Source organism: Orcinus orca, chromosome 6, assembly GCF_937001465.1.
Source record: "Orcinus orca chromosome 6, mOrcOrc1.1, whole genome shotgun sequence".
In the NCBI taxonomy this organism is placed as follows: domain Eukaryota; kingdom Metazoa; phylum Chordata; class Mammalia; order Artiodactyla; family Delphinidae; genus Orcinus; species Orcinus orca.
In genome coordinates, this window is record NC_064564.1 from 83,482,774 (window position 1) to 83,497,992 (window position 15,219).

At 48.5% G+C, this 15,219-nt stretch overlaps 1 protein-coding gene across 3 annotated transcripts; it reads right to left on the reverse strand.

The window, feature by feature from the left end:
- Positions 1–288: 288 nt before the first annotated feature.
- VCP (valosin containing protein) lies at positions 289–14,312 on the reverse strand. 3 transcript variants are annotated; one of them, XM_004271393.3, is made up of 17 exons: positions 14,001–14,312; positions 10,662–10,773; positions 10,304–10,476; positions 9,063–9,205; positions 8,363–8,493; positions 7,518–7,649; positions 6,467–6,569; positions 5,681–5,814; positions 5,467–5,602; positions 4,996–5,108; positions 4,423–4,587; positions 4,211–4,333; positions 3,738–3,950; positions 3,231–3,539; positions 2,795–2,950; positions 1,108–1,262; positions 289–957 (listed from the first exon to the last, which is right to left on the reverse strand). In XM_004271393.3, the coding sequence occupies exons 1-17, from the start codon at positions 14,015–14,017 to the stop codon at positions 852–854; spliced, it is 2,421 nt and encodes an 806-aa protein (XP_004271441.1). In that variant the 5' UTR covers positions 14,018–14,312; the 3' UTR covers positions 289–851. The 3 variants fall into 3 exon arrangements, with proteins under 3 accessions (XP_004271441.1, XP_033286944.1, XP_049567601.1); XM_033431053.2 differs by lacking the exon at positions 14,001–14,312 and adding an exon at positions 13,936–13,953; XM_049711644.1 differs by lacking the exon at positions 14,001–14,312 and adding an exon at positions 13,394–13,412.
- Between the last annotated feature and the right edge of the window lie 907 nt (positions 14,313–15,219).

Sequence of the window (15,219 nt, forward strand, 5' to 3'; positions counted from 1 at the left end):
GTCAGGAAAAGGGGACTCTGCAGGCCTAATCTCACCATCCACATCAAATACAGGTAGAGGATCCCACATTCACCACATCTGGAGCTCCATCAGGCTGCTCTCCCTCCACTGCAGTCCTATCCAGTGATACTGCAGACACTGGGCGAGGCAGCAGTATACCAATGTTTATCAGTAGGGGAAGAGGGTGCAATCTTAATTCTAGAATTTCACATTTGGAAGAGTGCCTTGGCACTCTTGGAGTAGCCCAAGGCCCTTCCCAGGAAAAGAAGCAGGCACAGGGGTCAGGACTCAGGCTCCATTTTGACCCAATGTTTATTGTCCTTTTACAACATGTCATTTTGGTTTAGAAACTGCTTGTGATTAGTTTTCCAACATTAACTCAAAAGCATGTAAAATAAGAACCAACCTACTCTCTATATAAACACTCAGCAACTGTAGCCCTTCACCCTCCTACCCAGGTTGGGTAGGGGGAAGAAGGGAGGGCTTGGGCAGCATTGAGTGAAGTGCAGATGCTTTACCGTGGGGAATGGCGATAATGCCTTTGTTCACACCCATAGAGGTCCCCTGCACTGCCCCAAACTACAACAGAAAGAGCATGGGCCCAAGGCCCAATTTCTTGATGGTACTTCATTCTCCGCCTCCCAAATGGAAAATCACTTTTATTTTATCGCTTTTGTTTTGTATTTTTTTGCAACAGCAAGCCCCGGTCCAGAATCTGGCTGCGGCTGAACTGTTCAGACCGAGGAGCGGAGCAGGCCGTGGGCGCACCCTGGTCCCTCCTGGGCAAGCGCCCCCACCCTCAGGGAACAAGGTCCAGCCAGGCCAGCTCACTGTGCGCTGGCCACCACCACTTAGCCATACAGGTCATCGTCGTTATCTTCCGTGTACACACTGCCACCTGTGCCAGCACCACTGCCCTGACTGGGGCCAGCTCCACCTTGGTTTCCTGAAGGGAATCTGCACGAGAGCAGAGGCAAAAAAGAGGGTTAGGGCAGGGCTTGTTTAGGATTTTCACAACTACCCATTCTAGCCTCCTTAGGGCTCCAACTACCTTGGCTGTAGAGTTATCCAAGACAAATTAAGCACTGCCCACTGAAACCTAGTTACCTGAAGCTGCCAAAGCCCCGACTCTGTTGAAGGGTCTGAGCAAACATCTCATACTTCCTGATGTCATTATCACTGACAGAACGGCGGGCAAAGCGCATGGCTTCCTCAAAGTGATCTCGGCGGATCTCAGGCACTGGATCATCCTCTTCTACCTCCTGCAGGAAAGGTAAACACAGACCACCGGGGCTAGTTAAGGCTCAGCCTGCATTCCTTCCCTGGCCTTCCTGACCCCATTACTGCAGTAGCTTATGGCAGAGGCTTAGAGGATTGGGCCTCTCCAATAAGTTGGGCCTCTCCTGAACAGGTTGCCAGGCCAATCTTCCTAAAACCGAGTCACTGCCCTGCTTAAAAACCTGCCAATGCATTCTGGAAAAGGTAAAACTGTAGGGACAGAATTCTTATCAGTGGTTACCAAGGGCTTAGGGTGGGAAAAAGAAGCTGATTAAAGTGGTATGAGAGGGACTCCCCTGGCGGTCCAGTGGTTGAGACTCCGCGCTTCCACTGCAGGGGTTTGACCCCTGGTTGGAGAACTAAGACTCCGTGTGCTGCAAGGCACGGCCAAAAAATAAAAAAAAATTTAAAAAGTGGCACGAGGGAACTTTTGGGGATGATGGAAATTTGTCTATCTCAACTGTAGTTATAGAACTTATATATTTTGTCGAAAAGCACAGAAATAGTACACCTAAAAAGGGCGAATTTTACAATATGTAAATTATACCTCAAAAACATAAACTTTTAAAAAGAAAATGTCAAAGTGCTTATCACATCTAGATTACACCTTACCTACTGGCCTCACTTCCAGCAACATATGATGTCTTCAATTCTACCCAGGTTTTCCCAGTTCCCGTAATCCTACTTCTCAAGCGGGTTATTTGGGCGCCTTATTTCCTTTACCCAAATTCTCTCTCTTCACAGCCCAGGCTCACACCCTATCTCTTCTACTGAGAAGCCACTCAATTGCTATGATTTATGAGACTGCCCTCGGATCAGTGTATCAGTAGTTTATAAGCTTTTTTTTTTTTTTTTTTTTTTTTGTGGTACGCGGGCCTCTCACTGTTGTGGCCTCTCCCGTTGCGGAGCACAGGCTCCGGACGCTCAGGCTCAGCGGCCATGGCTCAGGGGCCCAGCCGCTCCGCGGCATGTGGGATCTTCCCGGACCGGGGCACGAACCCGTGTCCCCTGCATCGGCAGGCGGACTCTCAACCACTGCGCCACCAGGGAAGCCCTAGTTTATAAGCTTTGATGAGAGGAAGGAGAGATGTCACAGGCCCCCTCTAAAAGGTAAAGAAAGCCATTTATTTCTTTATTCGCGAAGTCAGTCTCCAACACTGTGCCATGATACAATGGGAAACAAGCAAGATGATATAGAGTCCCTATCTTTATTGCGCTTACACACACACTCCACCAAACTGTGCATTTAATTCAAGGGGTCCATGGAACACCAAGGATAGGTCCACAGACACTAGGTTCTTAGCCCTGCTCTATGTGTTTCTCTGCTGATCTCTTCTCAGCCTTTATAATTCCTGATTGAAGCGGTTATATGCTCAGCATTTTCTCTTTGATGCCCTGCTAAACATCTCAGTCAGGTGATCTTTCCAAAATCTTATACTCTTAACTCTAGGGCATTGTGGAGACTGTCCCCTGGCTTCCCACAACTGGCACATCTGGGGAAAGGATGCAGACCCACCATGGCTGATGGGTTGGTCTGCCTCTCCCGTTCTCGCCTGATCTCACTCTCGATCGATTCACGGATGGCCAGCTTGCAAGCACGTTGGCAAATCTCTGTCAAGTCAGCTCCAGAGAAGCCATTAGTCATCTTAGCCAGGAACTCCAAATCCACATCCTAAAAGAAGCAACATATCTATCTTAGCATTCAGTCTCTCCTCCCCTGTGATACATGGATCTTTGACCATCCAAACACTCCCAATTCCAGTTTGTCCCATCTTCTGCCACCCCGTTTTATTCCTTATTCTAGATTACCCTAATACCCCCAAATCTTCCATATTCCCTTTTCAACCATAACCCCAGGAATCCCCAACGGAATCCTGTCCAGGAACCAAACACCACTCCACACAGCCTGCAGATTCACAGAAGTCACCACGACCCCAAGACCTTGCACCTGCCTTGGCAACTGGGGACTTGCGCAGGTTGGCCTTGAGAATGGCAACACGGGACTTCTCATCAGGAAGTGGGATGTAGATGAGCTGATCAAGGCGGCCAGGTCGCAGAATGGCAGGATCAATGATGTCAGGCCGGTTGGTAGCGCCAATGATAAACACATTTTTTTTTGTGGACATGCCATCCATTTCTGTCAGGATCTGGTTGATGACTCGGTCAGCAGCCCCACCACCATCTCCAATGTTGCCACCACGGGCCTTGGCAATCGAATCCAGCTCATCAAAGAACAGTACACAGGGGGCAGCTTGGCGGGCCTGTGTGAGGGGACAGATGGACTCAAGCATTAGCACAATCGGATCTCTCAGATCGGAGAAGGAACGGAAGATAAAGTGACCTTCACTGCCCTAGCTGAGCTGCCAGAATGAGATGGTGTTTACTCTCCCAAAGAATAGCCTCCACCCTTAACTTGTCCCCAAGCAAGTGAATTGATAGCCCAGCCACCTATAGCTCACCTTGTCAAAGATTTCTCTGACGTTGGCCTCAGACTCCCCAAACCACATGGTGAGCAGCTCAGGACCCTTGATGGAGATGAAGTTGGCCTGGCACTCATTAGCAATGGCTTTGGCCAGCAAGGTTTTCCCACAACCAGGAGGTCCATAGAACAGTACTCCCTTGGAAGGTGTCATACCAAACTTGAGGAATTTGTCTGGGTGCTCCACAGGATACTAGGAGGAAAAGCAAAGAGGGTTCAGGGATACTTCCATAGTTTGAAAGAAACCTAACCAAACAGAAGCATCCTCCCACACCATCCCATGGTGAAGACCCAGGTTCCCTAAAAGCAGGCTCCTTAGTGCCTCCAACCAGAGAATAGCAGGTTCCCGAATTATGCTCACAATTTCTGCAATGAATGTGACAACACCCCAATATCACCCAGCTCAATTACAACGTACTGACGCAGTGACTCACCCTGGACCAAGCACCCTACCTGGACCAGCTCCTGAAGCTCACGTTTGACATCCTCCAGGCCCCCAATGTCCTCCCAGGTCACCTGTGGTACCTCTACCACAGTTTCCCGCAGTGCTGACGGGTTGCTCTGGCTCAGGGCCCACTAAAAAGGGAAGAAAAACTGGGGATGAGACTTGCCAGGGGAGATCAAAGTGCATGTGTGTGTACCTGAGATATGGGAGAGGCCCTTACTCGGAAGTCATCCATAGTAACTGCCAGGGAGTTCATGACCTCAGCATCGATGGTCTCGTCCTCTAGGTCAATGAGGTCCATCTTCTTGCGGATGGCTTGCAGAGCAGCCTCCGAGCACAGGGCTGCTAAGTCAGCGCCCACATGCCCATGAGTTTCATTGGCTACCTGCAGAGAGAAGATCTTCTTACTATGCTGTCTCTGAGACCTAGCTGCCTTAGGAAGCTCAGAGACAACAGAATCCTGGTCCCTTCCCCTGACTTCTATCTCTGGGTCCTTCCATTTCCCTGAACACATACTAGTGGCCCTTTCATCGGCTGGGTTTTAAGTATTCAAGCCTGGACTCGGGGCCTGGAAATAAAGCTGCCCCCCAAATTCTGGTTCACTCTAATTCAGTGTCAACCGAGAAACATGCCAACCCTAGTTTCCTGGATTCAATCTGAGATCACTTCCCTTCCCCTGCACAAGAATCAAAATCAATTGCCTCACATCTGAAGCTTATGTCCCTAGTCAGTTCCCTTCAACTGCCTGGAAACAGATATCCTAACTTCTGGCCAGCCCTCATCATCACTCCACCTGCTCAAGGTCCACATCATCTGCCAGCTTCATGTTCTTGGTGTGGATCTGAAGAATTTCCAAGCGTCCTGTAGCATCAGGGATTCCAATATCCACCTCCCTGTCAAAGCGACCTGTGAGACAGTGCGTAAACATAGACAGGAATCATTTCTGGTGCAGAGGGAAGAAAGGGCAGGCCTAAGGTGACCACCCATCCCAGTTTGCCCAGGAATGTCCTGAAGTTAGCACTGAAGGCCCCATATTCTGGGAAATCCCTTGGTCTCAGGCAAACCAGGATGGGTGGTCACCCTAAACATGACATGGAAAAAGGGAAAGGAACCCTGGGCCCTAACACTGCAAAGAGCTTCAAGAAATCCTCAGGAATAGGTGACTTAGATGAAGGACAGATGTGGGATCAATGGGATTAAGGCCAGTAGAGCCACAATCTCCCCAAGAGCAAGGACAGCAAAAAAAGAAATTTGGGGTCCTTACCAAATCGTCGTAGGGCTGGGTCAATGCTGTTGGGTCTATTGGTTGCTGCCATAACAATGACATGGGCTCTCTGCTTTAGGCCATCCATGAGGGTCAACAACTGTGATACGATACGCCGCTCCACTTCCCCATGGGTCTGTCGGGACAGAATGTCTGGTCAGAAGTGAAGTCAGGACCTTTCAACACCCCACTATCCCCTCGGGTAAGTTCCTACTTTTTCTCTTTTGGGAGCAATGGCATCCAACTCATCAATGAAAATAATAGCAGGAGCATTCTTCTCAGCCTCTTCAAAGGCTTTACGAAGGTTGCTCTCAGACTCACCAGCCAACTTGCTCATGATCTCAGGACCTGAAAGCATATAGAATGGATACAATGACAAAACTATATCCTTTCTCAATCTCAAAAGAAATCAGCTATCTTGTTCGCCCAGTCCAGAGACAGGTCCTAGGTGAGAATATGGTAATAACCTCTACTTACTTTCTCACAGCCCCTACCAACCATTATCCCAGGGTAGCCACCAAGCCAGGATAAAAAGTCAAGGAGCTCAATACACTTATCGAACAGTTGAGCTGGAAGTATGAAATGATCACAGCAGATGCTATGAGACCTCTGGCCAGAGCAGAAGCAGCACACCAGTTGGACCTCTACCAGCTAAATTTCATTCTCAAAGAGATAGCTGATCTCAGCCAGTCTTCCCCCAAACCCTCTCAAATAAGTAAGCATGGACATTTTGAGTTCTCATTCTAACTTACTCCTCTTAAATGTCTTCAGTCTGTCCACAATCTTTCTCAAGGTGGGGACAGATCAGGCGGCACCAGAGTAGAATACCATCCCCTTGTTGCTTATCTGTCTGCAATGTACTTTAGAATAAAGTTACTGAAGTATACACAAGCATAGGTATACAAATGAACATGTCCATGAGTTCTCCAGCTCATGAGACTGGGTCACGCTCAGCTCAGAGTTGAGTCCAGCCAAACACAAAGTGAACCAAGGCTCCTACCATTGATCAAAAAGAAGAAGGCGCCAGTCTCATTCGCCACAGCTCGAGCAATCAGGGTCTTTCCAGTCCCTGGAGGTCCATAGAGCAGGATTCCCCGAGGAGGCTGAGGACCAGTACAGAAGGTGTGATTAGGTTCAGACTCCCGCCTTCTCCCAACCCCAGCCACCCTAAAATGGCTTGACAAGGGCTCCATCTAGAGAGGGTGAGAATCAGAGCTCAACTCTGACACCAGTAAGAGTGAGCCCTCAAGCAGCAGCTGCTAGGAAGACAGTTTACTTCAGACCATACTCACTCCTCTTAGCAGCAGAGAAAATACTGCTAGAAAGCTGACAATACTTATGAATGCATAGGAGACAAAGAGCAGAGAAACCACACCAAGAGACTCTTAGTGTGACTGAGTCTGAAGTCTGAAGGGACTAGGAAAAGCAAGAGGCCATTAGGCCAAGGGCCTGAATTTAGACAGACAAGAACCAAGGACTAGCTTAGACATTTAAGAGTGTCGGCCAGAGGCTCACTCACTCCAGTTATCCCAACCCTCCAGGATTTATTATCATGTTGGAATGCCTTCCCTTACCAACTACCACAAGTATTCCTCTTTGAAGTTGTCTTTCATCTTCAGGGTGTCCCATGATATGGGAATGATTGGGATGTTACATTTCAGACCAGCAGTTCGCAAATATTTTGGACTCAGGATCCTTCACACTCTGCAAATTTCCTTAACGTCTACTTCTACTGGGCAGCACTGTTCTACACAGGTTGGCAAACTATGGTGAGATTTTATTTACAGGGTCCATTAGTTGAAAATGGTTTTTACCTCTCAAAGGGTTGTAATTAAGAAAAAAAAAAACAACAGAGAACTTAACTGGCCCACTCTGTTGTAGATCATTAGTAGCATGAATGAATTTAGAGCCCTCTATAAACTCAAATACAGTACTTCCTCTCTAATCCAAGGCAATGATGAAACACATGTATGAAGACGTCCTAGAATTAGACAGCAAGTAGCTGTTAATCGCCACCCTAGACTATATCCTACAGAGCCCAGGATGCTCACCTTCACACCAATTGCCTTAAAGAGAGCAGGATGTCTCAGGGGCAGCTCCACCATCTCCTTTATCTGAGCTAGCTGCTTCCGGCAGCCACCAATGTCATCATAGCCCACTTCATTCAAAGACTCTTCCTCATCCTGAATATGGAAGAGACAAAGAAAAGGAGAAGGCAGGAATACTACTATCAGCAAAAGGTGAGTTTCTCCAAATCTGATGTAGAGAAATCTGCTGTATGAGAAGATTCTCCTCTAAGGGGATCATGCCTCAAAGGAAAACTCTAAAAATCCCAAAGAAAAGATTTCTTTTGTTTTGTTTTTATTTTTATTTATTTGGCCGTGCTGTGCAGCTTGTGGGATCTTAAGTTCCCTGACCAGGGATCGAACCTGCACCCTCAGCAGTGAGAGTGCAGAGTCCTAACCACTGGACCGCCAGGGAATTCCCAATTTTTGCTTTTGTTTTATTTACTTACTTAATTATTTATTTATGCCAAGGCAAAGATTTCTAGCATAGCCTTTCCCTATCACACTGTCCTTAGTCTTACTGGGATGGGCTTCCCTAAGACCTGAAGCTAGAAACTGTGGGAAATGCACAGGGGTCTAGATGCCAGCATCAGCACCACTTCCTCAAAAATTATTCCAACCACTTAGACCTTTTAGGTTCAATCTAGGTTTTTAAAAATTATTGGTATCAGATACTTCCAAGAAACACCTAGGCCCAGAAATGAATACCTAGGTTTTCCACCTCTGGGAAGAAGCTTAGCTATCAAGTCTGGATATTCTTTGGAACTACCACACAACTGTCCCACTAAGTAATCACGAAGTAGGGTACCGGGATCAGGGAGAGAACTCACCTCTCGTTTGATAGGCTCCCCTTCACAGTGAATCACTGTGTCTGGAGCAACAATACAGTAAGGACTGGGATCTGTCTCCACTACTTTGAACTCTACGGCACGCATTCCACCCCGGACAAGGAAAATGTCTCCTGTGAGAGCAATCAGCACAAGAGCAGTTAGAGGTATCTATTACCAGACCAAGTGAGAATTCCTCATCAAAACCTAGAATCTAGAATGCCAAGTTCACTAGATATTGCCCTTTCTCCTTCCCATCCACATCTCATTAAGCATTAGGCAAAAATAGAAAGTAAACTGTGAAGAGTCCCTCTGCCACTCAAGATAGTGAACAAAACCTGACGTGTCAGAAAGAAGCCCATAAGGTTTTTGACTTCTGGGGTATAGATAACCCAGGCTTTCACGACAACCACCAATGGTAGAACTGTGCTAAATATTAAGTACACTTTGGACAGCCAAAATGGCCCACCTCTTCCTTCAGAGATAAAAGAGAAGACAGCTTACTCTACTGGAGCAAGGAGTGGGAATGGGGAAATGGGGGAGTGGAAGGAAGTGGGGAAGGAGAGAGTACACATGAGCATATGTACAGAATGTGTGTGTATAGACACACATATGAGAATGAGACAAAGATATCCCAAGGTTTACTCTTGGGTATCCCTACAAACAATCACCCTTAAGTTCAGTCCCTAGAATTATTTCTCACCTTTCCGGATGGGTCGATAAGCTTCCAGGAAGTACGGCTTAAGGTAAACCTCAAAGAGATTGCCAGTGATGCCTTCCACCGTGTCATCGATGGGTAGTACATGGATACGTTTGCCGTACTTCACATCAGGGCATGGCTGGATGCTGAGGATGACAAGCAGACTCCACGTTACCAACCAAACTGCAGCCCCAAGCACTGGGTGTCCAAAAGGGCCTGGCATAGACAGCCGATGGCAAGCAAAAGAGAAAAGGCAGGGAATGGCTTTAGGTGAAGAGAGGCAGGAGGGTAGGGTGGGAGTGAGGGCAAAGAAACAGCCAAGCAGAACAGGTCACACGCAGGGTGGGGTAGTAGGGGGAGCCTCTAGAAGAAGATGCTGGGGTGGCCCACTCCCAATCAGTGAGCCAAAAGGAAGACCCACACATCTGGAACCCTCACAAAGACACAAGAGGGAAGGTCTTCAGTGAGAGATATCCAACGATGACCCATTCTGGTCAGTATTGGTAACCCAATGTTACAAAGGGAGACCTTAGTCTGACAAGTGTCAGGGTCAGAGAAATAGAAGTGAAAAAATAATCTCAGTCAGGTGGTCAGAGCACCTTGAGAAAGTGACTAAGCACCTCCAGGAAGAAGGCTACATGAAACCTAGAATCCATGGAAAAGAATCAGAAGTCTGAGATGCTCCTGGCCAAGTGACAGATGGTTGGGTAGCAGTGGCTAGAGATGACTCCAAGATGGGGAAGCCTCTTGCCTAAAGTTAAGTCTAAAATCACTCAGACTGGTGCTATCCTAGGTGTGGCTCAAACTATGCCTCTCTCCTAGATTAACTTGGATCTTTATACAAACCTGCTACGAGTCCACCTCGTAGCCCATACTCCCATCTCATTCCAGCCCCAACAAAAGCCATTAATGCAACCCAGCTGTAAGGTTACTTGGCAGATACAAACACTCAAATGGCATCCTAAACCAGGGTCTAAGGTGTGATAAGTTATACCTCTGGTAGAAAAATATAAAGGTACCAAGAAAGTCACAGAAATGCCAACTTGTCCCAAGGGTCATGCAAAGGCAGGCTTTGAAGTCCCAGAGGCAGAACCAAAACCTAAAGACAACCTAGAAACATAAGTCTTCCCATGGCCTGCAAGCTCCCAATATCTGCAGCTGCCAAGGCCTTGGTGGGGGTACTGCCTGTAATGCAGGCTGTCTCTGGCCTCCCATCCCTGAGGGGCCAAGAACCCCACACACACCTGATGACATCCCCCAGGTGTACGCGAAGGTTATTCCGAACAACTCTATTCATTCGAATCTTCTCATCAGAACATGTGTCATCAGAAAGCACAATGCACACAGCTTCCCGCCTCTTCTTTCCTTTCAGCAACACTGTGTCACCTCGGAACAACTGCAGCTCATCCATCTTGGGCTGAGGAAAGAAGGTTAAGGCCTTTGGGTCACTGGGCCAGGGGGTAAGCAGCAGCCCTGGAGGTTGGGATTCCCAGTAAACCCCACTCTATCTGTGGTCACTGCAAGAAAAATGAGAAAAGAAACCTGGGAAAAGCCCTCAGGTTAAGTGCAATAAGCAAAGATTGGACTGTGGACCCAACTTACCTGGGACAAGGATACCACACTGTTGTCCTCATTGATGGCTTCATCAACAATTAACCGATTGGGACGGTTCTTCTGTTTGAGGATGGCTGTTGATAAATCATCACCTTTTGAACTAGAAAGAGAAAATGAAGTCAGTTCCAAAACATATTCCAGCAAGGGCCCCACCAGTCTCTACCAGCAACTCTTGGTATTCTGAGTACTGGTGTCCTAGCTGTAAGGTCCCAGGTGATCTTGCCCCAGGGTCAGGAAACTAAGAAAACAAAATAAAAGTGGAGACTGAGCAGTATTTAGCAAAATGAAAATAGTCTCAGACAGTATAGAATAGCGATTAAGGGAAGGGGCTCTGTAGTCAGACCTGTTGGGTCTGAATCCCAACCCTGCCACTTAACTGTGATCTTGGCCATGTTATTTAACCTCTCTGGAGGTTGATGTCCTCTTCTGTAAAATGGGGACTATAGTAGCACCCATCTCAGAGGATTACTGTCTTAAGCAAGATAATGTATACAAGTTCAACACAACGCCTGACATATGGTATCAACGGCCAGAATGATTAGCACTGCAGAACATAGCACAAGCTCTTTCCTTGCTAACCTTCTTGCAGAAGGAAGCAAGCAAGACAGTCTCCCGTAGGGCTCAGGGAGGCCCCAAGCCCCACAGAGCAATCCTGGAACAATGAAGAATCATTAGAATTACCCTTCTTACTGGCTAAACCTGCTGAATGCCAGAGCATTCTATGTACCACAGGAATGCAAAGTATAAAGACAATCATATTTGGAAAAAAAAAACACACACAAAACACTAACACACCTGAAACCTTCATCAGAAAGAAGCTCAAGCTCAAAAGGAATCTCAGAAACCTCTGCAAAGACACACAACTCCATGGGGTTGGTTCAAAAAGTTAAAACCAAGAAATGCTGAGACATGGGGCAAAGCCAAATCCCTCTCACCCAAATCAAGGTTGCCTGAGTCTGAACTGAGTTTAAACTATCTAAATAGTTTCTACCATTTCCTAGAAGCTAAGATCATTCATCTGACACCAATTTCTCACTTAGCTCATCTCCAGCCTTCACTAACTAGACACAGTGGGCTCTCCCTCTGAAGAGCTACCTCCTCTTAGTAAGGCTCAGGAAAACATGAGCATTAACCAAAATAAGAGGGCCAGACAATGGAAGAAGCCAAGAAATAAATAAAAAGGAGGTTTTTCCACGGGTTATTTCTTCACTCAACAAATTCACGTGTGTGTGTGTGTGTGTGTGTGTGTGTGTGTGTGTGTGTGTGTGTATACATATACATAAAAAATACGTCAGGCATCGTTCTAAGCATCTATCAGTCAACAAAAGAAGACAAAAAAGTATTCCTATTGGAAATACCTTCACAACTTGCAAGAAAAAAGATGCCTATGCTCTAGAATACGAGCTAGGGAGTTACGGGATTTTTTACATCTTTTGGTCCTGATACACTCAAAAGAAATACAAATCCCATTCATCTAAAAAGGTTGAAAGTTTTCTGCTGAGCCTCTCATATAGGCTTTAAACTAGTTTATTCATTCCCTTTAAACTAGTTTCCAAGAGTGGAGTTTCCTTAGGTTTAAACTTGCCTCCCCCAACCCCAAGGTGGTGATCACAATGCTGCATACTCTTCCAATGCTTATCAACACCCTAGAAAGCAAGCATGGTCAATATGAGAGTTGAGGGCAATTTAAATCCATCCATTCTCTGTCTCCCCTATGCATTAAAATACCCTTCAAGGGCTGCCCATCTTCCCGTTTGATGTATAGGACCAGGGCTAGAGAAAAACAAAATGCCAGATGCCTCTAGTCATCAGTTTGTATTTTAACCCCAAAGCTGCATCCTAGGAAAACCTCCAATCTGCCTACCATTCCTGACCCCAGCACTGGAGATGAGTGGGATGCTTTTCCCTTAAAGTAAGGACCTTTAATTCCACATCTATCTACTGAGATCAAAGGAAGTAATCTCTAAATGAGGGAATTCAGTTTGATCATGGGCCAAGAGCTGTCCCGGAGGCTCTCTGGGGACATCCCACTGGTCTTATGCATGAGTCAGGCCCTTTCCAGAACCCCAATGGGCCACAGGGGACTTGGACAGAGTTCAGGTAAGTCATCAAGATGACCTAGAGATCAGAAACTGTCTATGATGCCAGGTTCCAAGAATTTTGGACTTTTAGTCTTGGAAACTAAAGACTAAGAGACTACTTTAATTCTTTATTAAGCAGTCCTTTTAAATAGGCACCTGAGTAATACTTCACCTCAATTCAGAAACTTGAGAAAAAGGAACACATCTCAAAAAAAACTAAACTCTCAAGTCAGGAAGGTGATTTGCATAGAAGGGTTTCCATAGGATGAGGGTGTCTTCCCCCCGCCCCCCCCCACCAGTATCTAAAGCTCTTAATTCTAAAATAGGTAGAGGTGGCCAGGTTTTATCTGATGCTTTCCTTAGTAGAGGGCCCAGGATTGCTCAACATAACTGCTTAGGGAAAGGAACGTGTCTTTGACTAGTTAAGGCATCTCTAACTCTCACACCTCAAAGGCTGAAATCTAGAAAGCTCACAAAATACGAACTGAAGTTTGAATTTTAGCAAGAACCTACTGAACCTCATTTCACAACATCAAGGAAAACGAACTAAAGCCTTCTCGTATGAATAACAACAGGCCTAAAGTATGAAGGCGGCCAGATGCGAAAGGCTGGGCCCGCCTCTCCCCAACAGCCTCTCACCACTCAGGTCGTAGACGATGCCAACCACAAGCCAGGCCGAGCCGGCTCTAAAAGTGGCCGTCGTGAGCTTCCCTGAGCTCGCCAGGCCTTCCCCTGCTCCGGCCTCCGCCTCGGTCTCCGGGCTCCTAAGGCCTTCACGTGGCCCAAAGTCCACGCCCACCGGGCGCAGTTAGGGCGTTGGGCCCGCAGGGCCTGCACTCTCTGGGGACCAAAGGCCTAGAGCGGGTGGCAGGCCGGATCGCAGGTGGGCGCCCCCAGGTCCCGGGGCGCCGCGCCAGCAGTGTGGGCCCGCAGACCTCACTAGGCCGGGACGGCCGCCCAGAGGAGCCAGTCATGCCGGCCCGGGCCTGCATGACACAGCACGATCTGGCCCAGGCCCCGACCCAGGCCCAACGCAAGCCCCGCCTAGGGGGCGCGCGGGGGCGCAGCCGGGCCCAAATGGGTCCGCGGCTCCTCATTAGCCCCCTTCCTCTCCTCTCCTCTCCCTCCTTCCCTGTCTCCACCTCCTAGACGCGCCCACAGCCAGGCCCGGCCGGGCCTACCCAGCGAAGCGGGTCAGCCGGTGCGCGCACCCGCGGCGGGCGGACGGGCGCGCGCACACACTCACTCAGCTCCGGAGGCCATGGCGCGCGCCTCTCCCGGCCGGCGGCTGTGGCGGCCCGTGGGTAACGGCTACAAGGGGTGGCAGGCGACCGACTGTGCCGGGTCTTGGGTCTCCCGGGCTGAGGACGAGTGGAGCGACAAACCCGCAGACGGCCTCCCTCTCGCTTCCTCCCAGCGGCACCGGGGCGGTGGGCGGGCGGGCGGGAGACGCTGACGCCTGATCCGCGAGGGGGCAGCGGCAGCAACCACCCAAACGACGGCTGCAGACGCTTCGCTAAGACTGAGCCGAGAAGAGCCGAATCATCGGAAGGAGAGGTGCTCTCACCTCAGCCAATCAGCGCCTGCCCTGGGGACTCCCTCCCGCCTCTCCGCGCCTCTCCCCAGCAACCCGCGGACCGGAGCCAATCAGGAAATTCGCTTGCTGCCCGGCTCCCGCCTCAGGGATGCAACACGCCTAGTAACGCCACGGCAATTGGCCGCAACGCTACGCTTCCTCGACGGATTGGGATTCTCGACCAATCAACGAAAGGAAGAGGGCCAGATCGACTGGCGAAAGGAGAGGCTTTATCCCTGGGAGGCAGGCTCTCCCACTTGGCTCCAGTTCATTGGCTCCTGAGCTTATCCTGCTGTTAAAACCTGGCACAATGGATTGAACCCTTTTATTAGTCTAGTCCTGTTGTAGTGATAACCTACACACCCATCTTCTCCCAAAACCTGAGTCTCCACCCTAACCCCTCTCCTTGCTCCTTCAATACGCTGGCTCCAGCCATCTGTATTCTGGACTCTGACTAGCATCCCAGCTCTTAATCCACTCTACTTTATTGTCATTGCACCCTTTGGTAATCCTAATCCCATAGGCTTTATAGTTCCTCAGGGCTTAGAGATATATGCTTCCTCTTACCAACAGGTATTAATATTTATGGCTAAACGAGGGAGGACAGTCAAGTCCAGAGAGGAGTCACTAGGCAACTACAGAACACACAGCAGATTCAACAGAACCCAAAGCAGCAAGAAAATTGTAGGCTGAGACTTGAAGTCCTCGGGCCCAAAATGCCAGCTAGCCCTGACTATATTCAATAGGCAGCTTTGGGGGCCTGTTGACTGAATTCACCCTTCACCCCCTATCCACACAGTCACATTTGACTGACACAGTGGAAATCCAAATCTGGAATGAGGGAGGGGGTGGGGAGTCATTCTGAGAGACTCAGGTCTGCTTGTCTCTC

Excerpts from the sequence above, each read along its gene's own strand:
- VCP (XM_004271393.3), bottom strand. Across the intron at positions 10,477-10,661 it reads GTGTGGTATCCTTGTCCCAG|CCCAAGATGGATGAGCTGCA; the intron begins GTAAGTTGGGTC and ends TTCTTTCCTCAG. Across the intron at positions 8,494-9,062 it reads TTATCGACCCATCCGGAAAG|GAGACATTTTCCTTGTCCGG; the intron begins GTGAGAAATAAT and ends TTGCTCTCACAG.